Source organism: Callionymus lyra, chromosome 1 (genome assembly GCF_982586985.1).
Source record: "Callionymus lyra chromosome 1, fCalLyr1.hap1.1, whole genome shotgun sequence".
NCBI classification, from domain to species: domain Eukaryota; kingdom Metazoa; phylum Chordata; class Actinopteri; order Syngnathiformes; family Callionymidae; genus Callionymus; species Callionymus lyra.
This window is the reverse complement of record NC_141818.1, coordinates 39,169,010-39,195,959: the sequence shown is the minus strand read 5'-3', so window position 1 is coordinate 39,195,959 and position 26,950 is coordinate 39,169,010. Positions and strand designations below refer to the sequence as shown.

The 26,950-nt window shown below is 38.0% G+C and overlaps 4 protein-coding genes across 4 annotated transcripts; 1 reads left to right on the top strand and 3 right to left on the bottom strand.

The window, feature by feature from the left end:
* Window positions 1-524: 524 nt before the first annotated feature.
* Window positions 525-10,801, bottom strand: mtap (methylthioadenosine phosphorylase). Its single transcript, XM_087783994.1, has 8 exons — window positions 10,681-10,801; window positions 9,133-9,219; window positions 8,968-9,026; window positions 8,230-8,397; window positions 5,342-5,444; window positions 4,895-5,134; window positions 3,814-3,936; window positions 525-667 (listed from the first exon to the last, which is right to left on the bottom strand). Exons 1-8 carry the CDS (start codon window positions 10,702-10,704, stop codon window positions 629-631), a joined length of 843 nt encoding a protein of 280 aa, XP_087640120.1. The 5' UTR covers window positions 10,705-10,801; the 3' UTR covers window positions 525-628.
* A 266-nt stretch (window positions 10,802-11,067) lies between these two features.
* Window positions 11,068-14,881, bottom strand: toporsa (topoisomerase I binding, arginine/serine-rich a). The gene is made up of 2 exons (XM_087806915.1): window positions 14,740-14,881; window positions 11,068-13,654 (listed from the first exon to the last, which is right to left on the bottom strand). The coding sequence occupies exon 2, from the start codon at window positions 13,649-13,651 to the stop codon at window positions 11,420-11,422; it is 2,232 nt and encodes a 743-aa protein (XP_087663041.1). The 5' UTR covers window positions 13,652-13,654; window positions 14,740-14,881; the 3' UTR covers window positions 11,068-11,419.
* A 673-nt stretch (window positions 14,882-15,554) lies between these two features.
* Window positions 15,555-18,399, bottom strand: ndufb6 (NADH:ubiquinone oxidoreductase subunit B). Its single transcript, XM_087783980.1, has 4 exons — window positions 18,145-18,399; window positions 16,484-16,576; window positions 15,886-15,930; window positions 15,555-15,702 (listed from the first exon to the last, which is right to left on the bottom strand). The coding sequence occupies exons 1-4, from the start codon at window positions 18,322-18,324 to the stop codon at window positions 15,637-15,639; spliced, it is 384 nt and encodes a 127-aa protein (XP_087640106.1). The 5' UTR covers window positions 18,325-18,399; the 3' UTR covers window positions 15,555-15,636.
* A 2,031-nt stretch (window positions 18,400-20,430) lies between these two features.
* prelid1b (PRELI domain containing 1b) lies at window positions 20,431-26,868 on the top strand. The gene is made up of 6 exons (XM_087807308.1): window positions 20,431-20,587; window positions 21,714-21,886; window positions 22,603-22,828; window positions 22,896-23,009; window positions 25,814-25,892; window positions 26,304-26,868. The coding sequence occupies exons 2-6, from the start codon at window positions 21,795-21,797 to the stop codon at window positions 26,417-26,419; spliced, it is 627 nt and encodes a 208-aa protein (XP_087663434.1). The 5' UTR covers window positions 20,431-20,587; window positions 21,714-21,794; the 3' UTR covers window positions 26,420-26,868.
* Window positions 26,869-26,950: the final 82 nt, after the last annotated feature.

Below are 26,950 nucleotides of genomic sequence, written 5' to 3'. Positions count from 1 at the left end.
CGTTACTTTCATGAAAAAAAGACAACGTTTCATTGATTTTGTTAACAGTTAAACATGTTAATAAAAAAGGTTCAAATGATCTTAAATAATTCATTTAGTATATATATTTATATATCTATATATATATATAGATATATAGATATATCTATATATATACTGATATTGAAAAATGTATCATTAAGGCACAAGAAACTCATTAAGTTATTTAAAATAACAGTGAAATCGTTTTGACGACTGAAAGTAAAATGTAATTTTATTATTAATAATTTTATTTAAATTAATAGTTACTATAAAATTCAACTTAAAAGATGAATGACACTTTAACATCATATTACTGTCACTTTTGTTTCCTCACTAAAAGGTCAGCGAGTGCGTGTTCACGACTTGTTTCTACAAACATGTCTGAGGCGTAACAAACACCGTCGGATGTTTATTTTGTCACCAACAGGCAGATTAAAAACGACGCGTGTCCTCGTGTGAAAGCGTCGGTCGGCGCTGGACGAGTGAATCCACAGAAGTCCTGCTGAAGTCACATGCTTTATTGGTGTCAGGCACTTCCAAAAGTCAAAAAGAACATGTGATGGTGGGATGTGAGGCTGGTTCTTCTTCTTCTTCTTCTTCTTCTTCTTCAATGCTTCGGTAACATGACGGACGACTGAGCCATGGTCTGTTCGCAGAGGAAACAATGTCAACGTCCTGATTGTGTATCTGACTCACACTCCTTTACCACACGTGGTGTGTGTTGGAGAGACACGCTAATATTTCGCATAAAACACATTTCTTTAATCAAATCTTTATCCTTAGCTTTTCATTTTTTAGACACACAACCAGACGTCTACACATCAACAGATTTCAAGAAATAAATACACACTTCAGACGGACAAACTTTTAAGAGACACACAGGAAGAGTGTTGTGTTGTGTCTTAATGGTGTTGTCATGTGTCTTAATGTTGTTGTGTTGTGTCTTAATGTTGTTGTGTTGTGTCTTAATGTTGTTGTGATGTGTCTTAATGTTGTTGTGTTGTGTCTTAATGTTGTTGTGATGAGTCTTAATGTTGTTGTGTTGTGTCTTAATGTTGTTGTGTTGTCTTAACATTGTTGTGTTGTGTTTTAATGTTGTGTTGTGTCTTAATGTTGCTGTGTTGTGTTTTAATGTTGTTGTGTTGTGTCTTAATGTTGCTGTGTTGTGTTTTAATGTTGTTGTGTTGTGTCTTAATGTTGCTGTGTTGTGTCCTAATATTGTTGTGTTGTGTTTTAATGTTGTGTTGTGTCTTAATGTAGCTGTGTTGTGTCTTAATGTTGTTGTGTTGTGTTTTAATGTTGCTGTGTTGTGTCTTAATATTGTTGTGTTGTGTTTTAATGTTGTTGTGTTGTGTCTTAATATTGTTGTGTTGTGTTTTAATGTTGTTGTGTTGTGTCTTAATGTTGCTGTGTTGTGTCTTAATGTTGTTGTGTTGTGTCTTAATGTTGTTGTGTTGTGTCTTAATGTTGTTGTGTTGTGTTTTAATGTTGTTGTGTTGAGTCTTAATGTTGCTGTGTTGTGTCTTAATATTGTTGTGTTGAGTCTTAATGTTGCTGTGTTGTGTCTTAATATTGTTGTGTTGAGTCTTAATGTTGCTGTGTTGTGTCTTAATATTGTTGTGTTGTGTTTTAATGTTGTTGTGTTGTGTCTTAATGTTGCTGTGTTGTGCCTTAATGTTGTTGTGTTGAGTCTTAATGTTGTTGTGTTGAGTCTTAATGTTGCTGTGTTGTGTCTTAATATTGTTGTGTTGAGTCTTAATGTTGCTGTGTTGTGTCTTAATATTGTTGTGTTGAGTCTTAATGTTGCTGTGTTGTGTCTTAATATTGTTGTGTTGTGTTTTAATGTTGTTGTGTTGTGTCTTAATGTTGCTGTGTTGTGCCTTAATGTTGTTGTGTTGAGTCTTAATGTTGTTGTGTTGTGTCTTAATGTTGCTGTGTTGTGCCTTAATGTTGTTGTGTTGAGTCTTAATGTTGTTGTGTTGTGTCTTAATGTTGTTGTGTTGAGTCTTAATGTTGTTGTGTTGAGTCTTAATGTTGCTGTGTTGTGTCTTAATATTGTCTTAATGTTGTTGTTGTTGTTTATGCGATTCTTTTTTCAATGTGCTCTTTTTTATGCATTTTTTTATTCTAATACAATCAATGATTAAGTTTTCATTAAAATCTATTTCTCTTTGATTCTCAATTAATTGTAATTTTTATGATAAAGGCAAATTAAACAAACCTTAAAATAAAGGTTTATTATTTACTCTAATTACACTTGTAAACAAACAACATATTCCCTGCAAATACTAAAAACTAGTGTAAAAACAAAAAAGTGTGATGTAAACATTTATATTTGAGTCAATAATAAATCATACAAACTTCAGAGTAAATAAAAGTGAAAACACGAGTCAAAAATTCTTCTTTTTCTTGCTTGTTTCTCATATGTTTAAGTGCATTTCCTGTCCTACACAATAATATATTATCATTTACACAATTGTGTGATTGCATAACACACACACACACACACACACACACACACACACACACACACACACACACACACACACACACACACACACACACACACACACACACACACACACACACACACACACAAGATTCAAATGTACGAACCGATGTCAGGATGTAAAATTGTTAAAAACACTGCAGTTTGTTTCTTCTGCTGCTCTTTAGCTTCTCTAGACGTCACTGATCAACAGGTTCAAGCGTCTCTCTCTGCTCACAACTCATTCTGACGGTGTGTTGTTTGTGTCTTCATGTTGATGAGTCGAGTCCTAACGTTTTTTGCCGTTTTGTGTCTTAACATTGTTGTGTTGTGCCTTTATGTTGTCGTTTTGCCTCTTTATGTTGTTGTGTTGTGTCTTCATGTTGTTGTGTTGCCTTTATGTTGTTGTGATGCGTCTTCATGTTGTTGTGTTGCGGCTTTATGTTGTGTTGTGCCTTAATGTTGATGTTTTGTGCCTTCATGTTGTTGTGTCGAGTCCTGACGTTGTTGTGTTGTTTTGTGTCTTAATGTTGTTGTTTTGTGCCTTAACATTGTTGTGTTGTTGTGTCTTAATATTGTTGTTTCATTGTTTTTTAATATTGTTTTTTGTGTCTTAATATTGTTTTTTGTGTCTTAATATTGTTGTGTTGTTGTGTCTTAATATTGTTGTTTGTTTGTGTCTTAATATTGTTGTTTGTTTGTGTCTTAATATTGTTGTGTTGTGTCTTAATATTGTTGTTTTGTTGCATCTTAATATTGTTGTTTGTTTGTGTCTTAATATTGTTGTGTTGTGTCTTAATATTGTTGTTTTGTTGGATCTTAATATTGTTGTTTGTTTGTGTCTTAATATTGTTGTGTTGTGTCTTAATATTGTTGTGTTGTGTCTTAATATTGTTGTTTTGTTGCATCTTAATATTGTTGTTTGTTTGTGTCTTAATATTGTTGTGTTGTGTCTTAATATTGTTGTGTTGTGTCTTTATATCGTTGTTTTGTTGCATCTTAATATTGTTGTGTCTTAATGAGGCTTTTTGAGTCTTAAAGTTTTTGTGATCAACCACTATAAGTTTACGAGTCACTTTTCTTATTTTCTTTTGTTCTTTTCATATTAATCCATCGCATTTAATTTAATTACATTTATTTTGTAGTGTGTTTTGTGTATTTCCACGACACCACAAAATAAATCCGGACAATAAACGTCTTCTGATTGTGACCCTTCTTGTGGATCAGAGAAACTCTGCTCATACTTCCGGTCCAGACCTAACTTGTTAGTAGTTCACAGAACATCCTGCTGCCGGTGAACTTACTTTCAAAGTCTTTATCGTGTGACTCCAGTCCGCCTGGCTGATCTGGGGAATCGCCGTGAGCAGGATGCTGCTGGCTTTGTTGGCGTTCTCCTTCATGGTCTTCAGGACGTTGTCCACGCAGACCTGAGAGGAGACCACAGAGTCGCCATCAGAAACAAATCAGTCACGATGGATCAATAATAGCAGTCGATGTTCACTGAGGTTATCAACGACACACACGCACACGCACACGCACACACACACACACACACACACACACACACACACACACACACACACACACACACACACACACACACACACACACACACACACACACACACACACACCCGGCTTGGCCTGGAAATTCGTCCGGTCACAACAGTGTTTGCTCTAACTAGTCGATGACTCAGAGTGACTCGACGCCCGCCACCGGAGGGCGGAAGGTGGGAGTGCGAGAGGAAGGATGTCAGCTGCCGGAACCGGACCGGATTCGAGGAGCTGGATCGGTGACAAACAATCGCCCACACGCAGCAAATCGACCAAATCATTTAGAGTGGAAGTGAGAGTACAGATGTTCCTGCGGTCGGTGCGGCATTACGTAGAACAAATCCGCCGGACTTGTCATTTCCTGGATGCGCTTCACTTCGGGAAACTGTGGTTCACCTACTTTCAGATTGACACCATCACATGGTACTACATATTTAAATACACTGTGGGAAACACAACCAGAGAACTTGATGGGAGGCTCTAATAACCGCACGCTACTAACTTATGGTGCCCACATCTACATCTATGTTGCCGTGGGATCGACACCTGTGATTGGTTGGCTGGGCGGCAAAGCATCAAAGGGGCATTGAAGGTGATGGCAGCTCATATGCAACAAGTAAAACATTTAATCGCCACTAGCTTGTGTTTGTTCAGGGCGAAGCTCCAACGATAAACAAGGGACGACTGTATTTGAAGTGATGTAACTCGCCCTAGGAGAGACGTTTTTGTCTATATTTCTTCTAAAAATGAACAGATTACTCTGAAAATAATCCCAACCCTTAGTCGAAGCTGAGGGCGGGGGAAAAGTCGGATCCCTACGTCGCACACTCACCGCTTCTTCGTGTTCCTTCCAGCAGTCGTAGTCCGTCGCCATGGCGATGCTGGCGTAGCACAGGCCGGCCTCCTTGGCCAGGACCACCTCGGGGACGGTGGTCATGTTGATGACGTCCGCCCCCCACTGGCGGAACATCAGGCTCTCGGCTCGGGACGAGAAGCGAGGGCCCTCGATGGTCATCATGGTCCCCCTGACGTGGCACTTGACGCCGAGGCCGCGCGCCACCTCCACCAGGACCTGGACCCGGAGTTTGGAGAGCTTATGGTTATCGCTACTCGTGAAAACTGAAACGTCTCCAAGTCGGCATCTGCATCACTTGAAATGTAATGTTAAGTGTATGTGTGTACAATGTTATTAATAAATCAGATTAATCATTGTAGAAAATATTAAAAAATATATATAATGTCCAAATGCTACAGTGCTAACTGAAGTAGCTTCACTCACCTCTCTGGTTCTGTTGCAGAACGGTTCTGCCATGGGAATGTGACAAACACCAGAAGGACTTGTTGGTTGTCCGTCATATAATGACTGAGCTCTCTTTGTGGTCCTAGTAAAAAAAAAAAAAAGGAAAAGAAAAAAAAAAGGACAATGAAGTTGTTTTCCACAACGAGCTAGCACTAGCTGAATAACATTGGTTGGCAAATAGAGCTAACAAGGGGTTGCGACATTTATGTCCACGAGAACCATATGGATATTAAACAGCACCGTATCAATTTTATGTTATTGAGGGTGGGGTGTTGGATTTTAATCACTGTTATTTAATGTTTAAATATAAATAATTCAAGTTTTTTATTCACAATAAGCATGCAAACATTCACATCGTTTGTTAACTTTTGTGTTGCGATTTAACTTCAGGCCGCTAGATGGCAGCCATCATTACTTCCCTGAAGGCTAAAGGGACAATGTAATCCTGTCGATGACTGAGGACAAGAGGATACAGTGGACTCCAGCAGCTTTTAAAGCTGATGTTTGGACATATTTAGGTTTCAAAACAAATGAAAGTAGTAACAACTTCGTCAAGAGTCATGTGGTCTGTAAATACTGCAACACCAGAGTCAAGTACTCGACAATACTACACATATATCGTATTGTTGCCCATGTATCATGACACGTATCGTATCGATAACACACTCTTACTAAGAAGAGTGTTAACACATCATAAATCAGAACAAAAGTGTGAGTTATGTTGCCCGTCTTTTTAAAGAAAGAGGTTAAAAAATGATTTTGTGGGTCCATCCTACATCTGACGCCATTTGCAGGGCAGATGAAAAGTGACATCCGTTAAAACCATCCCAAAAATAAAAAGCAGTTAATTATTTGAAAGATGAATGAAGATCCATCCATCACACGCGACAACCGTGAACTTGAAGAACCGCACACACGAGTCAGCAGGACTGAAATAAACTACACACTGCAGTTGTCATCGGACACAAAGGTGTCGTCACATGGTGTCGGGCGAGAACCAACAGATCCCAGAGAGCCTTGTTCGCCATCGGAGCTCCAGGCCACACTTGGAGTCACAGACACTTTATATAAACTGATGATCCTTTTCATGGGTGGAAATGGAGGCTTCAACCTTTAGCGAAGCACTTTCAAAACAACACACACACACAAATATGCACAACAGGAAACAAAAGACAGGGTTTGGTTTAAAAGAATTGTGTCTAAATAAATGCAGCAGGACAAGCTCAGTCACTTTCACTGTTGAACAAACAGTTTCTAATATCATTTGTTTATAGCATACGTTTATCCATTTGTTTCTTAATTTTAAGATGTTTTTTGGCAAATAAATCATTGCCTAAATCGCCAAAAAACCTTTAAAAAAAAAGGGGAATCTTAATTTAAAAGTGTAAAACAAGACTTCTTGACAGGTCTATTTTGCTTTTGTGATTCTCCACAAGATCATTTTCACGAGTAATCATGAGAAAAAGTCACGTTCAGTAGCATTTTTTTCAAAAGCGCATTAAGATATTTTTTAAATGAAGTTGCCGCTTCATTAACTGCAAATATCAACGATCTTTGAATTATTGATATTTAACTTTTGATTTGTATTATATTGTCGAACATAAATAATTGCAAAAGCTATGAAATGAAAACATCCAAATTCATCAATATAATGATTGACATAAGATAATTAATCAGCTGTTTTTAAAATCCATTTAAAGTTCCCAGATTTCAAGAAGTTCTTTGTTATTCCTGCAGAATCATTTTCTAACTTGCTATTAAACAGCAGCAACTCTTAATATTGAGTGATGCAATCCTTCCTCTGATGGAGTGACACGTTTCCTATTCATCGGCTGCTTCCACTTTTAAGATACTTTTCTTCATTTCCGAACGAACCGGTGAACTTACGAACTTTGAACCTTCTGGATCACACAAGAAAAATGTTGGGAGGTCACTTACCATTTAAAAAAAATAAATATATGGATTATAACATTAATGGCTGTTTTCTAACGTTTGAAATATGTTATTGTTGAATTAGCTTTAGAAAATGATTGGCGGTGTTTTAAGTAAGTAAGTAATAGTTATTTGTAAAGCGCCTTTCTAGACCAGGGTCACAAAGCGTTTTAACAATCAAAAACAATACACCATCAGTAGATTCTGATCCACAGACCTCAGAGCCCGAGCTGGGGTGTAAGGCTGGATCAGATCACTGATGGAAGGTCTGACCATGAATAGATCTGAAAGTAAGAACCAGAATTTTAAAATTGATCCTGAAAGAAACTGGCAGCCAGTGAAGAGTTTTAAGGATCGGAGAAATGTGAGTTCTTCTACTAGAGCAGGTCAGAATTCTCGTTGCAAAGTTTTGTACTAACTGCAGGCGAGACAGATCCTTCTTGTTTAGACACCAAAATAAACTGTTACAATAGTCTAAATGAGAAGACACGTACGCATGGATTACAAGCTCCAGATCATGTTTACATTAAATTTAGATATTAGATTAGATAAGTTGTCGCGAACTCATGAAACTAAATCTGTGTAAGCCGAAGCTGAACGGAAGGTTTGCTTCCCACACAAGAAAGAAAGCGATACACGAAACACGAGACCGACGGGAAGAAGTTCTAGTATCTTCGGCGTTCGCTCCTCCCACAGGACGTACAAGTAGATATTTTAAACACACACCGAGGAGAGCGGCGCGAGTTAAGGGGTCGATGTCAATAACCCGCCCGGATGTTGAACGAACAACAACCAGAGAGGCCAGTTTATCACCTTCGTCACAGCCATGTTAACAGACAGCGAGACGTGTGGGAAGAGCTTAAAAATGTATAGTTTTAAAAAAAGAATGTATTCAAAGTAAGTCCCAGAAGAAGTAGAAGACATTGAAGCCTCACCTGTCGATGAACTGATCGATGATGACGATGTCGCCCGGCTGGATCTCCTCCCGGAGCGAGCCGCAAGCCGTCGTGACCAGCAGATGTGTGCAGCCCTCCTCGCGCAGAGCCCAGATGTTCGCCTGGTAGTTCACGTTGGAGGGCATGATGGTGTGTTGTCGGCCATGTCTGTTGAGATGACGCAACATTTTTTTTTAAATCACACATTAAATGTTAAAGTAATTTCATTTATTTAATCATTTATTTGGGTTCACAGCGTGGATTTGTGTGGTTTTTTTTTCAATTTTGGGGGATTTTCAAAGCCTCAAAAATCCCACAGAAAAAAAATGTGTCCTTAGGGTCCACTAGGACTTTGTTTTGTTTTGCTTTTTAAGCATTTTTTCAAACCGAGAGTTATGTAAGGTTTTTGAATTTGCCATGCAAATTGAAGAAAAATACAAAAAATATATTTAATTTACAGTGATGCTTTTCTGACTCCATCTGATAGCGTTATAGGCAGCAACATAATACACTCATATGACAATTACCCTCATTGTAAAGTCTATCTAATCTCTTATTTTAAATGTACGAATTAAATGTTGTTATTGATTAACAACAGTTTATAGGGAAGGGCAGGATGACCTAGACACCCTCACTTAAACATTGATAATATTCAAAATTGCTGGAGAGACATGATTTTTGTCAAAGAAAAGAAAGTTCTTTACATATCCAGTAGATGGAGCTCCAGAGAAACAGTACCTTGCCAGAAGAACACACTCCACATTCTTTATCCTCCCCAGTATGAGGGCATCTGATGGCTTCAGGTCATGAGGAGATCAGATCAAGAATTAGACAACAAATAAAAGCTTTTTTTTTTATACAGAACAAAGTCAAAAGTGACTAACAAAAGAATGGACAACTGACCTTTCCATACGGTGTGTCCACATAACGCTCAGTTCTTCCTTCTAAAATGTCTGGATCATCAAGACCGGAACCACCGATGATACCGATCTAAAGAGGAAAAATGTGAAAAAACAACTTGTTTAAAACTAGAATTTAACTAACTGATGGTTATATGCCTCGAGAAAAAATGGATGAATTCACAATTCCAAGTTCAGGATATGTTGACAAGGAACAGCTGATTCACTGTTTTTGGGGATTAGAAACACTTTCTTTTTTTTTTTACAAATTCCGTCTTTTTATATTTAAACTTTCCTCCATTTCCTTGATGATCATCAATTTAAATTTGTCTGCATTTTTTTATTTAAAGAAAAAGTTTCTGAAGCTGTGGGCCACTTCAATTGACTTATGGGACTTACTGGGTGTTGTATTTGATAAAGACATGTCTCTAGTGTAACACTGCAGAAAACTGACCAGAAACTGTTTCCTTCAACTGAGAAAAATCTCTAAATTTAGGAAAATGTTGTCACAACATGATCTGGAGCTTGTAATCCATGCGTTTGTGTCGCCTGGACTATTGTAACAGTTTATTTTCATGTCTTAACAAGAAGGATCTGTCTCGCCTGCAGTTGATTCAGAACTCTAACTCGCTCTAGTAGAAGAACTCACATTTCTCCAATCCTTAAAACTCTAAACTGGCTTCCAGTTTCTTTCAGGATCAACTTTAAAATTCTGGTTCTTACTTTCAGATCTATTCATGGTCAGGCTCCTCCTTACATCAATGATCTGTTCCAGCCTTACACCCCAGCTCGGGCTCTGAGGTCTTTGGATCAGAATCCACTGATGATTCCTGAACACGCTTCAGGACCAGAGGAGAGAAATCCTTCTAGACTGTTGCTCCTAAGCTTTGGAACGATCTTCCTTTGTGTTTGATGATCTACTGACTCCTTCAAGAAACATCTTAAGACATTTTTATTTGTTCAGACTTTACCTTGATTTTCTGGAACTCCTGTTGTGTTATCAGTTTTATCTTGCCCTTTAAAGTTTATACTTTATTGAATATTGTTTTGATTGTTTAAGCGCTTTGTGACCCTGGTCTGGAAAAGTGCTATACAAATAAAAATTACTTACTTACTTATTTGGCCCCCAGGGCCAACCTCAGTTGAAATAGAGCTGACCAATAACCTTTTACCTGGCACAGTACTGTATAAATAAAGTGGCTGTTGTATAACTACAGCATTATAATATATATATAAGAGTATTTGGTGAGTATTGAACCGAATCCCATTATTTATTATTATTTTCATTTAAATATTTTGTGAACAAAACTTCCATTTGGCTAAACGCATTCTTTTTTTTCCTGATCTAGAGCTAACACGTGACCCAGAAACCAGAACCTCCAACGTTAGAAGATACATTTGAGCAAGAATCACGTTCGGAACCAGAAGGTTTGACGCTAGAACTCGAGTTTAACCATTCAAAAAACCATCTCGTTCCTCACGTGCATGTAGCTCGTGTGCGAGGATAGCAGCGGCTCGATCGCGCGCATATCATGACGTCAGGAATATTTACCTTAATGTTCATGTTAGAGGCCATTGTTATCCCCTTGTTACCGTAATGATCGGATGATTTTCGCGTTTACATGAAGGACTTCAAAAATCTCTATTGTAAAGTGGTGCTGCTCAAAGCGGATGTGTACATTTTTACTTCCGTTGCACGGGTTCAACTTCAAAATAAAATGTATTTAGAGGCCGTTTCTGTTGTGGAGCCCGAATAACGCCTCTTAATAACTACGTTTATTTATTTTACAAAAATGCAAGTCGTATCACTATTCTGTAAATAATCTCTTCAATTAAGATGTTGCAAAGCGTCACCCATTTGTATAATTTCAAAATAAAGAAGCTTGATGATGCATATGCATTTTAATTCATTGTATTTATCCAAAGTCCAATCATCATGTGTTATTAAAAATCATGCTTTATTGAGAAAAACACCACCTCCATTGTTTATCACTTTTAATTGAATGTAAACACAATTCCTGAACGTGTCTAAACCCTGAGATTTATTGTTAATGCACCACCATTAAAAAAAAACTAGATTGAGTTTTAAAACACAAAATACTTATATATTCATCTTCCTGGGTAAGTAGTACAATGGCACTTGCAGTTCCCAAAAACAAAATCCGTTGAACATCAATTAAAAACAGTGATAAAAAAAAAAAGTCAGCCTCACATAGAACCTGTCACACTTGTTTCAAAAGTCAAAGCAGCATAAAAAGAGTCACACTTTGTCCACTTGTGCATCACGTGACTCATGATTGTGTTGTGATTTCTTCGGCTCCCTGCTCCTGAAAGCAGCTCGATTCATTAACGGAGGCGCCGTCGACATCTTCACCTTTACTCTCTCCGTGCGACAGCGAAGGTTTCTCTTTCCGGTCTTTACTTTTGTGCTTTTTGCTTTTCTTTTTGTGCTTCTTACTCTTCTTGTGGTGCCGTTTGCTCCTGCTGGACGGACTGGAGTCTCTGCTCCGGCTCTTCTTGTGGCGCCTCTCTTTGCTCTTCTTCCTCTGCTGCGAGTCGCCGCGTAGGCTGGAGGCCGAATGTTCCGCGGGTTCCTCCAAGTGCCTCGTCTTGTACTTCCTCTTGCCTCCGGGTTTGTCGGAATGAGGCGCTCGTTTGAGTGACGGCGAGCGACTGCTGGAGTATGTCCTGGAGCGCCTCCCGTCCCTGTGGTTTGAACCTCGACTGGGGCTCCTGGAGTCTCTCCGGCGGTTGTGGTGCGAGTGATGTCGGCCGCCGGCCCCCGAGGTTCTGCTGTGACGGCTGTTGGATCTCGAGGAGTACTGTGGGGATTTCCAACCGGCCCAACTTTCCTTTCGATCGTACTTGGAGTACCAGACTTTACCAGTAGGAGGCGAGCAGCTCCTCTCTCTGTAGACAGTTCTATCATCAGGACTCCTGCGGCCATTTCTGTTCCTCCTGTAAAGGCGGCTCTCTGCGTCTCTACAGCGATCGATCCCAGGATGGACCGTCTCTCGGTCTCGTCTCCCCGACTTCCTTGACGTTCTGTACTTTTCAGCAGGCAAACATCTTTCTTTGGGATCCAAGCGCCGGGAGCCACAAGTGTCTTCTGCGGTGTCGCTGGTGCGAGACAAGGTCGGACTGAGGCTGGTGAAGCGAATGTGCTGACCCACCGGAGCCACTTCTTTACAGTCTTCGCTCGTGGAGTCCGACGAGTCCGACGAAAGCCTGACGAGCTCGGGGGTCCGATCTCCCGTCGGTTTAACGACTCCGACGATAACGCAATCGTCGCTGTCCGAGGACAAACTGTCTTTAGGAAAATCTTGACTCACAACTCTTTGGTTTTGGGGACTGTGGCCCGGTGAAGAGGAACCGACCGGTCTTTCCTCTTCTGAGCCGCTGTCAGAGTCTAGGACCAGGAGCCGCTCGTTCCTGTGGGACTCAGCTGTTGTGAAATACGACGGTCCAGGCGTCTCGTCGTCCCACAATGAGTTGCTCAAAGTAGACATGGAGTTTCCGGGAGTTCTTGGAGGTTCTAAATCGGCGTTCTCTTCGTAGTCTGAAATCGCTATTACAGAAGAGTTTCCGCTGCTGTTTTCGTTGGACGACGATGCCGGGCAGTCATAGACAGCGTGCTGATCGTAGGCCTCCATGTTGAAAGGAGACTTGGCAAAGCTGATGAACTCGTGCAGAAACTGTTCCGTGCGCCCCTGCAGGAACGGCGTCAGAGCTTCCTGCATGGCTTCATCTTCCACGTTGTGGCGAGTAATGGACGACATGATGATGTGTTGAACGATGTTGACCAAGGAGCCATGAGCCCCAAACAACACCAGCAGCTCTCGTTTAATCCACGGCACAAGTCGGTGAAGGCAGGCGGGATTCCTGCGGTAGAACTCGGCGGAGGTGTCTCGGGAGCGGCCGCCGTCCGTAACGGTCTGGACTTTTAATCCATGACGATAGAGCTCTTTCCTGAAGTTCACCATCTCTTGTTCTCGGAGGTTCTTCAACACCCGGCCTTCGCTGGCGGCCTGTCTCTCGGCTGCTAACCTGGACATGACGCTTCGAAGGTAGCGGTCCCGCCGCTGACGCACTGCGTTCGCCGACGCTTCGAACATGACTCCGTTGTCAGGAAGCGGTTCAGTTACAGTCCGAGTCTGTAACTGCCGTCGAAACCCAGTGATGGTGGAGCGATATCTGAATCGCACGCCGCCAAAATTCCCAAAAGAGCCATTTTCTACCGGTCGCAGATCGTACTTCTGAAAATCCTCGTCCGATTTAATACTGTGATATATGGAGTTGAACGGCTGTTTGCAGAGCGGGCACTCCGCCTTGTTCTTGGACCACTCGTGGATGCAACGGAAGCAGAACTTGTGAAGGCAGAGGTCCAGGTAAGACACGTTGTTGAAGACGTCCAGACATATTGGACACTTGGAGTCAGGTGAAACGTCCTTAGGAATTTCTTCTGATGCTTTTTTTCTGTCCCTCTTCCAACTCTTCTGCAGGGCAATCTTTATCTCCGACATGATCTACGAAAATAACAAGTTCAGAATTTTTTAACCATTATGTCCAAGATGCACAGCAGTGCAGTAAATGTGTTAGAAAATATCAATATGGAGATATATCTTGATATTTTCTTTCATTAAACAATAATATATCATAGTTTATTTCTTACCATCTTTTAAGGTTTCTAGTTCAACAAACTGAATCTATTTTTTATTTTATTTACAATTGACATTCAAATAATCACAGCGTTTGTTCATTTTTGTGTTGCAATAACTCTTCCAGCCGCTACATGGCTGCCAACATCACGTCCTCAGCAGGTCAAGTAACATCAAAATCCTGCGAGATCCTGCCGATGACTGAGGACGAGAGGATACAGTGACTTCCAGCAGATTTAAGGCTTTAACATACAGTATTTTGGATTCAAAACAAATGTAAGTAGTTACAACTCAGCCAAGAGTCATCTGGTCTGTAAATTCAGCAACGCCAGAGTCAAATACTCTGCAATATTACATAAGTATTCTTGTTCCTACAGTAACGCAATATATTGTATCGTTGTCACTGTATCGTGATACATATCGTATCTTCAAGGTTCTTGCAAATACACAGCCATGGGTTATTGTTTCTTGTATACATCTTTCATAGGTAAAAGTTAGATCAAGATTGAGTTGTAATAGTTTTTAAAACCATAATATAACAACCAACAGTGGAACTTCTTCTTAAAGATGTACCAGATTTGTATTTTTAATAGAGGTTTTCAACAAAATATACTGTATGTAGTGTAATCTAATCCTTTTCTTTTAATGTTAGTTAACATGCCAGAACTCTAAACTATTCGTGGATGTATTTAAAAGTCAATGTGTCAGATGTTGTTCACTGACAGTTAGCTGAGGCTACACCTTATCTACTTCAGGATCACAAACTTAAACGTTGACTATCGCTTTAAATCGTATTTAATTATAAAAATCCATCAGCATCGCAACTTGTCCAACCGACAGTAACATATTTAGTTTAAACACCTTTGTTATGATGTTGAAAGCTGGCTAGGCGCTAATGCTAACATGCTACAAAGCTAATTTTAGCATGAAGTAGTAAAAGTTGAAGTATTTACCTCAGCGGTCCAGATTCATTCGTGTAGCAGATACACGGATTGTCCCGTTTATTTACGACCACGTCGTTCGCTCCGACACCATAATATCGAAGCAATACAAGTCCAGTATAAATGTAACTTAGCCTTTGGTAGTGTGTTCTGTAATTCAAACAGTCGGCGGCACTTCCTGTCTTCAAAATAAAAGCCTATGTCGGATCCGGACCATTCCAACCTAAATGGTCACATAGGGAGTAAAGTTTACATTTTGACAATCTTAACTCTGTCTACATTAATGTATTTTACTTCCCTAAACATTGTACAAAGAAAGGTTTTTATTCAGGGAACTTTCCTGGTGCTCAAATATCTGGCGTTTATGATGATTCATCATTTATGAAGTGTAATATTTGATCATTGTTTGCCAAATCTTTATGTGTAGTTGCGCTTATGTCGATGCTCATTTTGCCTTGTAACAATTTAATTAAGAGCCTTTACTTTTTATGAAACAACAAGTTACATTTAAGCAGGACAATGTTATTGCCTCTAAAATGTGTTAAGGATTTTAACTGTAATCAACGTAGGAACAAAAAAATGCTTGGTTTGTAAACTTATTTCCATCATCGTCATGAAGCCGTAAAGGAAAACTGCATGCAAAATGCCTGAATTAATATACGGTTTAGTATTAATTTTATGACAGAGAATTCAGGTATAATAACCTCATGACTTTTTTCAAAAAGTCAACAAGATGGAAAAAATAAATAGATATTTTCTTCTTAAAGCCCGTTTCTTACCAATATTAGATCTTCAATTTAGGAACTTGTACACACTGTCAAACAAACTGCATTTTGATTGAAATATTTTAATGATATATGCACAGTTTTTACAACAAAAGGCTCCAGGAAATGAAAACTAAATTAGTCTTCAGTGATGGCCATGAGTCTCTGGTATATCTGGAAGAACTTCCCCGGTCTCCACGATGACGTCGCCCTAAACAAAACAACAATAAAACACCCAGTTTACCACAAAAATAATGCTTTTATTCAGTTTAATTTCTCTGATGGCCACTTATACCACCTCATAAATGATACTGACATTTTTACTAACATATTAATGACGGGGGAAGAATTAGCTAAAAAAAGCAATCAACAAAACACAAAACATTTTACTCACTGGAAACAACTTGGGGTTCCTTCCCACAATTCCATATGGAGTTGTCTGTAAGACACGATTAAAAGTCATTCAATATCAAATATTTACATTTTGTCTTCTTTTTTCAAAATACGACTGCATAATTATAGCAAGATGTGATACATTTCAAGTGACATAAATATCATGAGTGATATTGGTGTACTAAATAGAAACGTCATGTAAAAATCAATAACAACCAGCCATTTGTATTTACAAATAAAGCTCCAGAACAGAGGCTCAAATTAAGAAAATAAATAAAATGATGTATTAAACAAAACTTTGCTAAAAGCGCGACAAGAAACTCCAAAATAGAAAAGTTAAGTTAAGTTGTGATTCTCCTTCATCTTGTTTTTTTTCTTCTTAAAATTGCTTTCCTATTCATGACAAAGCATAACACAACACAATCAGGCATAATAAATTACATTTAAAACAGGAGTATGTTATAAAAAGTTTCTTTATTCCGCTTCTTTTGGATTGAAACATTGTGATTAAACCAATATTTAGTGATCATCATTATGTCTGGCTCCTACTGGCACTAAAATCATGACTTTACAGTATCAATTTTACATTGGTTACTTACATTAATGTGGTATTTCACACAGTAGTGGACAATCCAGGCGGGAATTATCATTCCACTCAGTACCATTAGTGATCCACGGAACGATTTGTATGTCTGAGGGAGAAGAGGAATCAAGAATAAAGTTTATTAATTCATAGTTTACATGCAGTTAAAGGTTATGAAGATCTAACTGTGATGTATGATTCAATATTTGAAACTTTGCAATGGCAAAAATAGAAAAGCATTTCTTTTGAATGTTATTAAAACCTCTAGTCAGAATAATTGAACAATACTCAAGCAAGATAAGAAAATTCTTTATTGTTTATGTGGCCACAATGGTAGTCTCACTATTAGTAAAACTAACACTTCATTTAATTATTATACATTAAAATAAAGGATAAATAGAATAATAATAATATAAATCAGTACAAAACACTAGTATACATCTAAAAAAACAAACGATGGTGTGGATGTCAATAATTACATTAAAGAATATATGCAATAGATGTACCGGGATAATCACAAAAATATTAATAATGATGTAGTAGATCATTTGTATTCATTTGGACATCTTCTTAGTATATGCATTTGTAATATATTATATTATGTTTACTTGCATGTATAAGGTTTCTTTTATTTCAGATTTTATATCATGTTTAATGCGGCACACGATACCAAAATAAATCATGTTTGGTTTTGCATCAAAAATAGCAATAATTCTGAGTCTGAAGTTATATTGTCTAAATCTAAAATACATAAGTAAGTAAGTTAGTAAGTAATTTTTATTTGTATAGCGCTTTTCCAGACAGCCTGAACAAATAAAAACATCTTAAGATGTTTCTTGAAGGAGTCAGTAGATCATCAAACACAGAGAGAGAGGAAGATCGTTCCAAAGCTTAGGAGCAACAGCCTGGAAGGATTTCTCTCCTCTGGTCCTGAACCGTGTTCAGGAACCATCAGTAGATTCTGATCCACAGACCTCAGAGCCCGAGCTGGGGTGTAAGGCTGGATCAGATCACTGATGTAAGGTCTGACCATGAATAGATCTGAAAGTAAGAACCAGAATTTTAAAGTTGATCCTGAAAGAAACTGGAAGCCAGTGAAGAGTTTTAAGGATCGGAGAAATGTGAGTTCTTCTACTAGAGCGGTTTAGAATTCTCGCTGCAGAGTTCTGAATCAACTGCAGGTGAGACAACTCCTTCTTGTTTAGACATGAAAACAAACTGTTACAATAGTCCAGACGAGAAGAAACAAACGCATGGATTACAAGCTCCAGATCCAGACAAAATTTTCCAAAGTTTAGAGATTTTTCTCAGTTGAAGGAAACAGTTTCTGGTCAGTTTTCTACAGTGTATAAGCTATATATATATATATATATATATATATATATATATGTATATAGCTGACTCTTATGATCATAACATATATGCATTATGTATTTCTATATGTTATTCTAATTCTAAGTATTTGTCATCACGCAATAAAAATAAATATAAAATGGTGTTTATGAAGTTTATGAGCGATTGTTGTAGTTTTGTTGACAACACACTGAGGTGATGTTTACGTCCCTTTAAGAGTAACTTGTTCGATCCATTTATTTGATACGGATCAGCAAATACGTCAAGTTGAAACACCTTTAAGTGAATCAAATTGTGTTTGAGTGACATATTGGTGGGACTCACGTAGATCCTCCACAGACTCTTGGGCTCCAGGAAGCGGTTCCAGAACCGGACCACGGCGTTGAGGGGCTTGGCCTGGAGCACGGGCTCCCTCGGGCTCAGCTCCTGGTCTCTGAGCCACTGTCTCCGCAGCTTGGTCAGCTGGTCCAGACGAAGCTTCTCGTCCGGCGTGTAGCCTGACATGTTGTCGTTCTTCACGTTCAACCTCGACACAAGCAGCAATGACACCACGGAGGACACAACAACGAAGCGCGGAACCAAAACCGGAACCCGATGTTAAATGTAGCGCCCCCCCCTGCGGGTGGAGGGAGAACTGCAGAAGAAAGCAACCGCACTATCCGCGTAGCAGCCTTTTTAATTTGAACTAAAAATATATATTTAAAATAATCAAGAACGGTTTGTTAAATATAACAACTTAATATATAAACAGAAACCATAAAAAAAACATATATATAATAAAATATAACATAATAAAATATTCGAATTAATGATTCATTGTAAGACATTTGTTTTCCCACTTTAGATAACTCGAAATAGAGATAAATAAACCCACGAGAAAACCGTTTCTACGTACATTTAATATGGTAATTACAGAATTACTCGTTTGCTCAAATCCATATGAATAACAACATAATGGTGAACATATTTTAATGCAGTAATGTTGACTAAGACTTTAAATGATATTCAATTACATATTAATCCAGGGGCGGCCAGGACATTTGCTCTGAACACAGAATACATACTGCTTTGTTTGTTGGAATCAGATTAAATCCGAGAATAAATTGAATAACTGCCGAGTCAGGTACTTTAGGTAGCGAGGGCAGTGGCGCCCTCTAGTGGCTGTCTCAAACACAATGCAACTAACATGATGTTTTAATGTTTTTGTTTTGATTTTCAAAAAACAAGACTTTAGTAAATCTGTTATTTTTCCAATAAAATCACCGACCAAAGCTGCCGGCTCACCGTGACCAGCATTTTATCTAAATGTTGTATTATTACGATGATATTGTTGTTGCACTTCAAGTACACTTTGTGATTTGAGATATTTGTTTTTATAGTTTGCAAATAAAACACCCAAGGTGGGTAACATGGAGTAGAAGTGTTGCTTCAAGTGGTACAGTGTAAACATTTTCAGTAGTAGTAGAAGAGGTTGTAGTTGTATTAAAATTGATTTGAGTAATATTTAATAAATAATAATGTATGTAAATGGATAAGTCAGCTTTATTTATTTAATGGGATTTAATACTTCTTTTTTCTTTTTTTTTTATACACGTGTATATTTGCAATTCTGATTTTATTGTTATTTTTATGTTTTAGTTTAAAACTACATCATGCTGTAGAAGTCGAGCGGATGTATGGGTTTAATGCATGATTTTTGTTTTTTTAATTTCTAAAATATATACGAAAGACCTCTATTTGAAATATGACTGTATTGTATCTTCTTTCTAATCTAATTTTAACGACGAATAGAAAAGGTTGTGTTGTTAAATAAAGCTCCAGGAGTGAGTTAAAATAATGTTCCACCACTTTACAAGAAGCTGCTGTTGTCCCTTCTGCAGACAGTTTCTAGTCCGGATTTAAATTCACAATCTGAATGAGATATTTTCATATGCTTAACAAATTACAAATATTAAAAAGTCAGTAGAGGTAAGTTGATATTTCTTTAACTTGTTTGAAACAAGACATGCATACATTGGTCCTTTACAAAATGGGAGATATGCACTCACACCAGACCACATGATGACAGATAATGATAACAAACTTAAAGATAAAAATAAATAAATAGTCAAATAGACACATTTTAACTCGCTTACGAAAACAGATGTTGAACAACTGAAAAGAAACTCACAAATGCAAACACAAAGCAATGCAAGACTACAAGTTCCCGGAAAATATGTTTAGTTATATTATATTATTATATAAATAATTTGGTTTCTCACTTTAAATCAATTTAACTTAATCTACATTTTTTTAAATTCACAAATTAATATTTTAATATATTTGCACTTGTGGTTTCTCACTTTAAATCAATTTAACACTTTCAATCTACTGTTTTTTAAATTCACAAATAAATATTTTAATATATATGGATTTGTGGTTCTTGCTGATAATTTTTTTTTTTTACAAGAGGTTCATTATTTGTATCGTGGTGTTGCCAATAAAACTAGACGTTATGTATATAATAAAAAAAATTAAACCAAATTACTGCGTTAGGACGCATTGGTCGACGGAGCGGGAGGAGCTCAGCGAGGACTCTTCTCATTGGTCCAGTTGGAATCACGTGAGAGATGCTAACGCATTAGCCATCTGTGCGACTAACGTGCTGCTAATCTTCTGCTGCTTTAAGTCGCTTTTTTTAAAATAGTTTTTGGACACTTTTGTCGAGACGAACATGCTGGTTCCGAACAAGCAAGTATGTATGCGAGTGATCTTCTAGCGACAACAGGTAAGACTGGTTTTGCAAAGTCAGTAACTTGACTCACCTACACTAGTGATATTGTGCAACTGTGACACTATATTTGAGAATAAATGTAGATATAATTCACTCACAATGTTAAAAATACAGACAACAATTCGCCTTTTTATTGCTGTCTTCAGATAAACGGGTCAAGGTCCTTTGACAGTTTACAATCATTCATGTTAGTTTATAATAGTTATAGTTAATAGTTATAATAGTTAATGTATGCGTTATACAAGTGATCTCATTTAGAATTTTAATCCAGTAATAGATCACATTTATAGGCAGATATTGAAGATGTATATTAAAGAGAGAATATAATAATTGAACAAGGACTTTGTAATAACCATATTAAAAACATTAATAAAGTTAATATTTTAAATAAATTGGGGTATGTTTGTGTTACATATTGTTAGATTAAAAATTATTATACACTATACGCCATACGTAAATGAATGCTAAAAGATAATCAATATATAAAGTATAAATTACTAGCTTCATCTAAGAGTTTAAACGTTTGAATACACATTCAGAATCAATATTTCACTCAGACTGATTTACACTGTTTTCAAGACAAGCTTGGAACAGACGTAGAGTCATGAGAACGTTTTTTTAAACTTGTTTGTCTGCCCTTTTCACACCTTGGGTCGTGGATCAAAAGAACGAAGCAGGGACACATCCGTAAGGGGGGGGCTAGGAGACAGGAACCCCCACCCAAGAACATTTGTATGATTAGAAAGGGAAACAAAAAGTAGGAAGAACTCTCCACAGGAGATCGTGACACAGGGAGTTTGAAGGAACCAATAGGGCGATAGGGGGAGGACCTCTCGGCCCGGGTATTTGCCTTAAATATAGCGATGTTTTTACAGTACGAGACCGTCTTTCCCGGAGCTATCGACCTGAAGAGCTGCCGGCAGAGAGCGTGTCCGATCGATCGTAAAAGCTTGTATTTTGTTTGACTTGAAGCAGCGAATAAACTACCCGTTAAACTCTGCATTTGCCATTTGTCTCCATAAAGAAAGGAATTAAGACCCGGAAGTGACGTCGCGTTGGAGCGACGGAAACGGACTCCAGTTTTGACCGTTTTAATATACAACACTCCTGTCGTTCGCAGGCCACGGACGGCGCTCGGATGGAGTCGGTACCCGAGGTGTCAGGACCCTGTTGTTAGCGCCCGGCGAGTGAACGCACGAGGATGGTCAAGTACTTCTGCAGCGAGACGGACATCGACAGCACGTGGGAACAAGTGGTCTCGGCGTTCTGGCGACGATATCCCAATCCATTCAGGTAGTAACGAGGGTATATTTGTAGTATTGTCGAGTACTTGACTCTGGTGTTGCAGAATTTACAGACCACATGACTCTTGACGAAGTCGTAATTGCTTTTATTTGTTTTGAAACCAAAATTTGTCCAAACATCATCTTTAAAAGCTGCTGGAGTCACTGTATCCTCTTGTCCTCAGTCATCGACTTTCAGGATTACATTGTCCCTTTAGCCCTCGGGGACGTAATGACGGCTGCCATCTATCGGCCTAAAGTTAAATCGCAACACAAAAGTTAACAAAACGATGTGAATGTTTTGCACGTTTATTGTGAATAAAAAACTTGAAATATTTATATTTAAACGTTTAATAACAGTGATAAAAAGTCGTTACTGCTTTCATTTAAAAAAAAAAAACTCCAAACATCAGCTGAAAAATCTGCTGGACTCGACTGTATCCTCTCGTCCTCAGTCTTCGCCGGGATCTCGTCGTTCCTTTAGCTGCGAAGGGACATAATGACCGGAAAACCGAAATAAATATATATATTATTATTTGATCTCGTATACATTTTACTGAAATATAAACCACACAATGATACAAATATAATTTGAAAGTCAAAACTAATATTTTGAGTATTAAAAACACAAACATCTGGCACAGTACTCATTAGGAAAATTCCCAACCTGGGTTTTATGACACTTATTTTTCAAAAATAAATAAAAAAATCTTCTTTTTTCCTCAGCACTCATGTTCTCACCGAGGACGTTGTGTACCGGGAGGTGACGACGGACAACAAGCTTCTCTCCAGGCGCCTCCTGATGAAGACCAACAGACTTCCCCGCTGGGCGGAGCACTTCTTCCCCTCAGGGATGTCTCGCTCCGTCTACATCATGGAGGACTCCATCGTGGACCCGGTGGACCGAAGCATGACCACCTACACCTGGAACCTCAACCACACGACCCTCATGGTGAGTTGCAAGAACTATTGTCAGAGGAAAGAGAATGCAAGACGACGACTCCGACTTTCTCCTGCAGTCCGTCGAGGAACGTTGCATTTTCCGAGACGCCGAGGATCAACCGGCCGCCACTCGGCTGAAGCGGGAAGCGTGGATTTCCTCCGGTATTTACGGATTCTCCAGGCCGATCCAGGTAGCGTCCACTTTTTTTTTTAGTTCAGTGACAAACTATTGCAACTATTCACTTAATATACCGTTTAACCAAAACTGTTACTGTCAGACGTAACTTCGCTGATATAAAAACGACATTAGTTCTTCATGATCATCGGTGTGGAACTCTTGTCTTAAAGGAACAGTAACACGCAACAATGAACGTTATAGTATTTTACTTCAGTTTGTTCAAAAATACCTTAAAAAAAAAAATCAAGACCCGGTGAACTATAATTTTTTTCAACCTACATAGAAAATATTTTATATTTTTCGGCAAGTCGTTCACTTGCAGCTACAGATGCTAATATTATGTACATAAACCCTCAAGAGTCACACAGAGCTTTACCTAAGAAAATGAAAACAACAAACAACCATAACTCGGTTAAACAATTTAAGTAACTGTACGGTACAAAACATTGTTGTGGTAATTATCAATTCTTAAAGTAGTAATTCGCCCAATATATAAATTTCACTCATTTTCTACTCACCCTCATGTCAACTAAGGGTTGGGATTATTTTGGAGTAATCCTTTTTAGAGTTATAGACAAAAATGTTTGTTCATTTTAATGTAGCGACCTGAGCTCAGTTGTCTTTGTCTCCAATTTTTTATTTTTTATGAAAAATTGCTGTATTTTCTGTGGCTATTGGAAAAAACAATTTCCCGAAGGAGACCTCATGAGGGATCAATAAAGTGTTACCTTACCTTACCTTATCTTCGTCCAAAAAGACACTTAAAAACATCCAAATACTTTCAAACTGCTCGTCTGTAACGTCCATCTTGGATTGAAGTCTCAACATAGGAGACTCAGGCTGACGGCCTGGTATCATCCACTAACAACAAGCTTAAATACACATTTATTTAAGTGTTTTTCTGATCAATTCTTCTCATGTCGAGGCTTCAATACAAGATGGACGTTACAGACGAGCAGTTTGGAGGTATTTGGATGTTTTTAAGTGTCTTTTTGGACGAAGACAACTGAGCTCCAGTCGCTACATTAAAACAAATATATTTGCCTATAACTCTAAAAAAGGACAAATTATTTTGAAAATAATCCCAACTCTTAGTCAACATGAGGGTGAGTAGACAATGAGTGGATTTTTTGGCTAAGAAAATGAAAACAACAAACAACCATAACTCGGTTAAACAATTTAAGTAACTGTACGGTACAAAACATTGTTGTGGTAATTATCAATTCTTAAAGTAGTAATTCACCTAATATATAAATTTCACTCATTTTCTACTCACCCTCATGTCAACTAAGGGTTGGGATTATTTTGGAGTAATCCTTTTTAGAGTTATAGACAAAAATGTTTGTTCATTTTAATGTAGCGACCTGAGCTCAGTTGTCTTTGTCTCCAATTTTTTATTTTTTATGAAAAATTGCTGTATTTTCTGTGGCTATTGGAAAAAACAATAAAGTTTTACCTTACCTTACCTTATCTTCGTCCAAAAAGACACTTAAAAACATCCAAATACTTTCAAACTGCTCGTCTGTAACGTCCATCTTGGATTGAAGTCTCAACATAGGAGACTCAGGCTGACGGCCTGGTATCATCCACTAACAACAAGCTTAAATACACATTTATTTAAGTGTTTTTCTGATCAATTCTTCTCATGTCGAGGCTTCAATACACGATGGATGTTACAGACGAGCAGTATGGATGTATTTGGATGTTTTTAAGTGTCTTTTTGGACGAAGACAACTGAGCTCCAGTCGCTACATTAAAACAAACGTATTTGCCTATAACTCTAAAAAAGGACAATTTATTTTGAAAATAATCCCAACTCTTAGTCAACATGAGGGTGAGTAGACAATGAGTGGATTTTTTGGGATTTTTAGTGAAGTATCACTTACTAACCAATTATTTATAGTTTGTTTAAAAATAGCATAAAGGCAAACGGAATAAGTGTACATGAATTATATTACATTTTTAAAGTCAAAGGCTCCCAGGGTTTTCTTCCCTGTAGGAAACGGGTCCAAATGGCTCTTTGAGAGGTACAGGTTGGCGACCCCTGAGTTTAAGTTTTGCAACAGATATATAACCGTTGCTTCTGCACAAGGATTCTTTCTTGTGTCATTTAACTTTTGTGGCATTTAAGTGTGTAATTTAAATGAAATGACCTGAACTGATCTAAACTATAACGTAAAGCAAAACGTCTCAGGAATCGCATCATGTTTAATTTCGTCTGACAAGGCCAGAGACTATGGAAGTATATCATAGTGTGTATATATATATATATATATATATATATATATATATATAAAAAGAGATAATGCTTACATTTGAAATGTTAAAACTGCGAATTTGTTTTATTGAATGTTTTTGATGAATAATATAGTTAAACATGTATATATATATTGAAATGTTGACTTTGTTTGGTTTTTTAATGATAGAAATGAAGAAAATCAAATATTTAAAAATGAATGATATTTTCTTACACATAATTTGATATTCGAATAGAGAAAAAACTTTTTTTTTTTAAAATACATATTTGTTACCTTTGAAATGTAATACAAAAATGTTGGTACAATAGTGCAAATATTTCTGAATATCCAATTATATGTGTTAAAAAAAAAAGTGTTTTATTAAAAATAAAATGACAGCCTTTCAATATAGAAACGATTGAAATATACAAAACAGAATTAGATCTATAGAGAGTTACAGTCGAGGACTGGATCAAGATCCGAACCCAGTAAAATGTCAGTTCCTGAAATCCTCAAAGAGACTTTTTGTTTTTTAACGACCGCTTCATGTCAAGTCACTTCCTGTCCTGTCTTTTCGCAGGAGTTTGGCCGGGCACGGTTGAAGAGTAACCAGGTGAAGGCCATGAGAGGACTGGAGTACGCTCTGTCAAATCTACAGGGTAAGAAGTACTTGACTCTGGCGGTTCAAAATTTACAGACCACATATGACAAACTCGTAACTGCTTTCATTTGTTTTAAAATCAAAATCTGTCCAAATATCAGCTTTAAAAGATGCTCGAGTCGAGTGTATCCTCTCATCCTCAGTCATTGTAGAGATCTTTTGGCATTTGATTGTTAACTATAGCTGTGGAGGAAGTAATGACTGCTGCCATCTAGCGGCCAGGTGTTTAATTGCGCCACAAAAATGAGTGACAGGGATGAGAATCGGCACCACCAAATCCGAGTCCTTGGTTCCCAGTCGGATTAAGGTGGTAATGAGATTCTGAGAAGTTCTTGGCGTAGCCAGTGTTTGTTAGAAGATGCGTTCACAGCGACGAGGTGATTCTAACGCATCTCGTGTCCGTGTTCAGGCTCCACGTCGCCGCGGCTGCTCAGAGACCCGGTGAAGGACGCGTCGGAAAAGGCCAAGATGGCGGCGAAGACGATGTGCGCCTCGGCGCCGCAGAAACCACCGCAGTTCGTCTGAAACCGTCGCGGAGAGAAGATTCTCCTCGTCATCTCCAAGTTCTGACTTTCCAACTCGGCCGCGACTCGCCTGCCGCGCACTGGACTTCGGTCGTCACACTGTGGTCATGTGACGTATTTAAAATTCTTGTTTTAATCGATAGAATATTTTTCTGACGCATGCGTTTTTGTCGTTTTTGAACGTGGGACCAAAATAGAGCATCGTTGAATGTAGTTGCACGATTTGAATCGGCAGTGGTCGTTTGTAGCAGGTTCTTTCCTCTGACTCGGAGGTGCTGGTCCGCCTGAGAGATGTTCTGTTGTATATCAGCGCCCCCTGCTGGGCGTTAATAATATATTCACTGTTCTTATCGATGCGTGTACGATTTCGATCTCTCGTAACCTGCTTGAGTTTGAATGAAGAGAAATAGTATTTAAATCGCAATAATAAATATTTAATTATTTAATTGATGATTTTGTTGTCGTCCTTATGTGTTATTATTATTTAACTTAATTATGAAATGTTTTCTGGGGCATTAGTAAATAATTACTG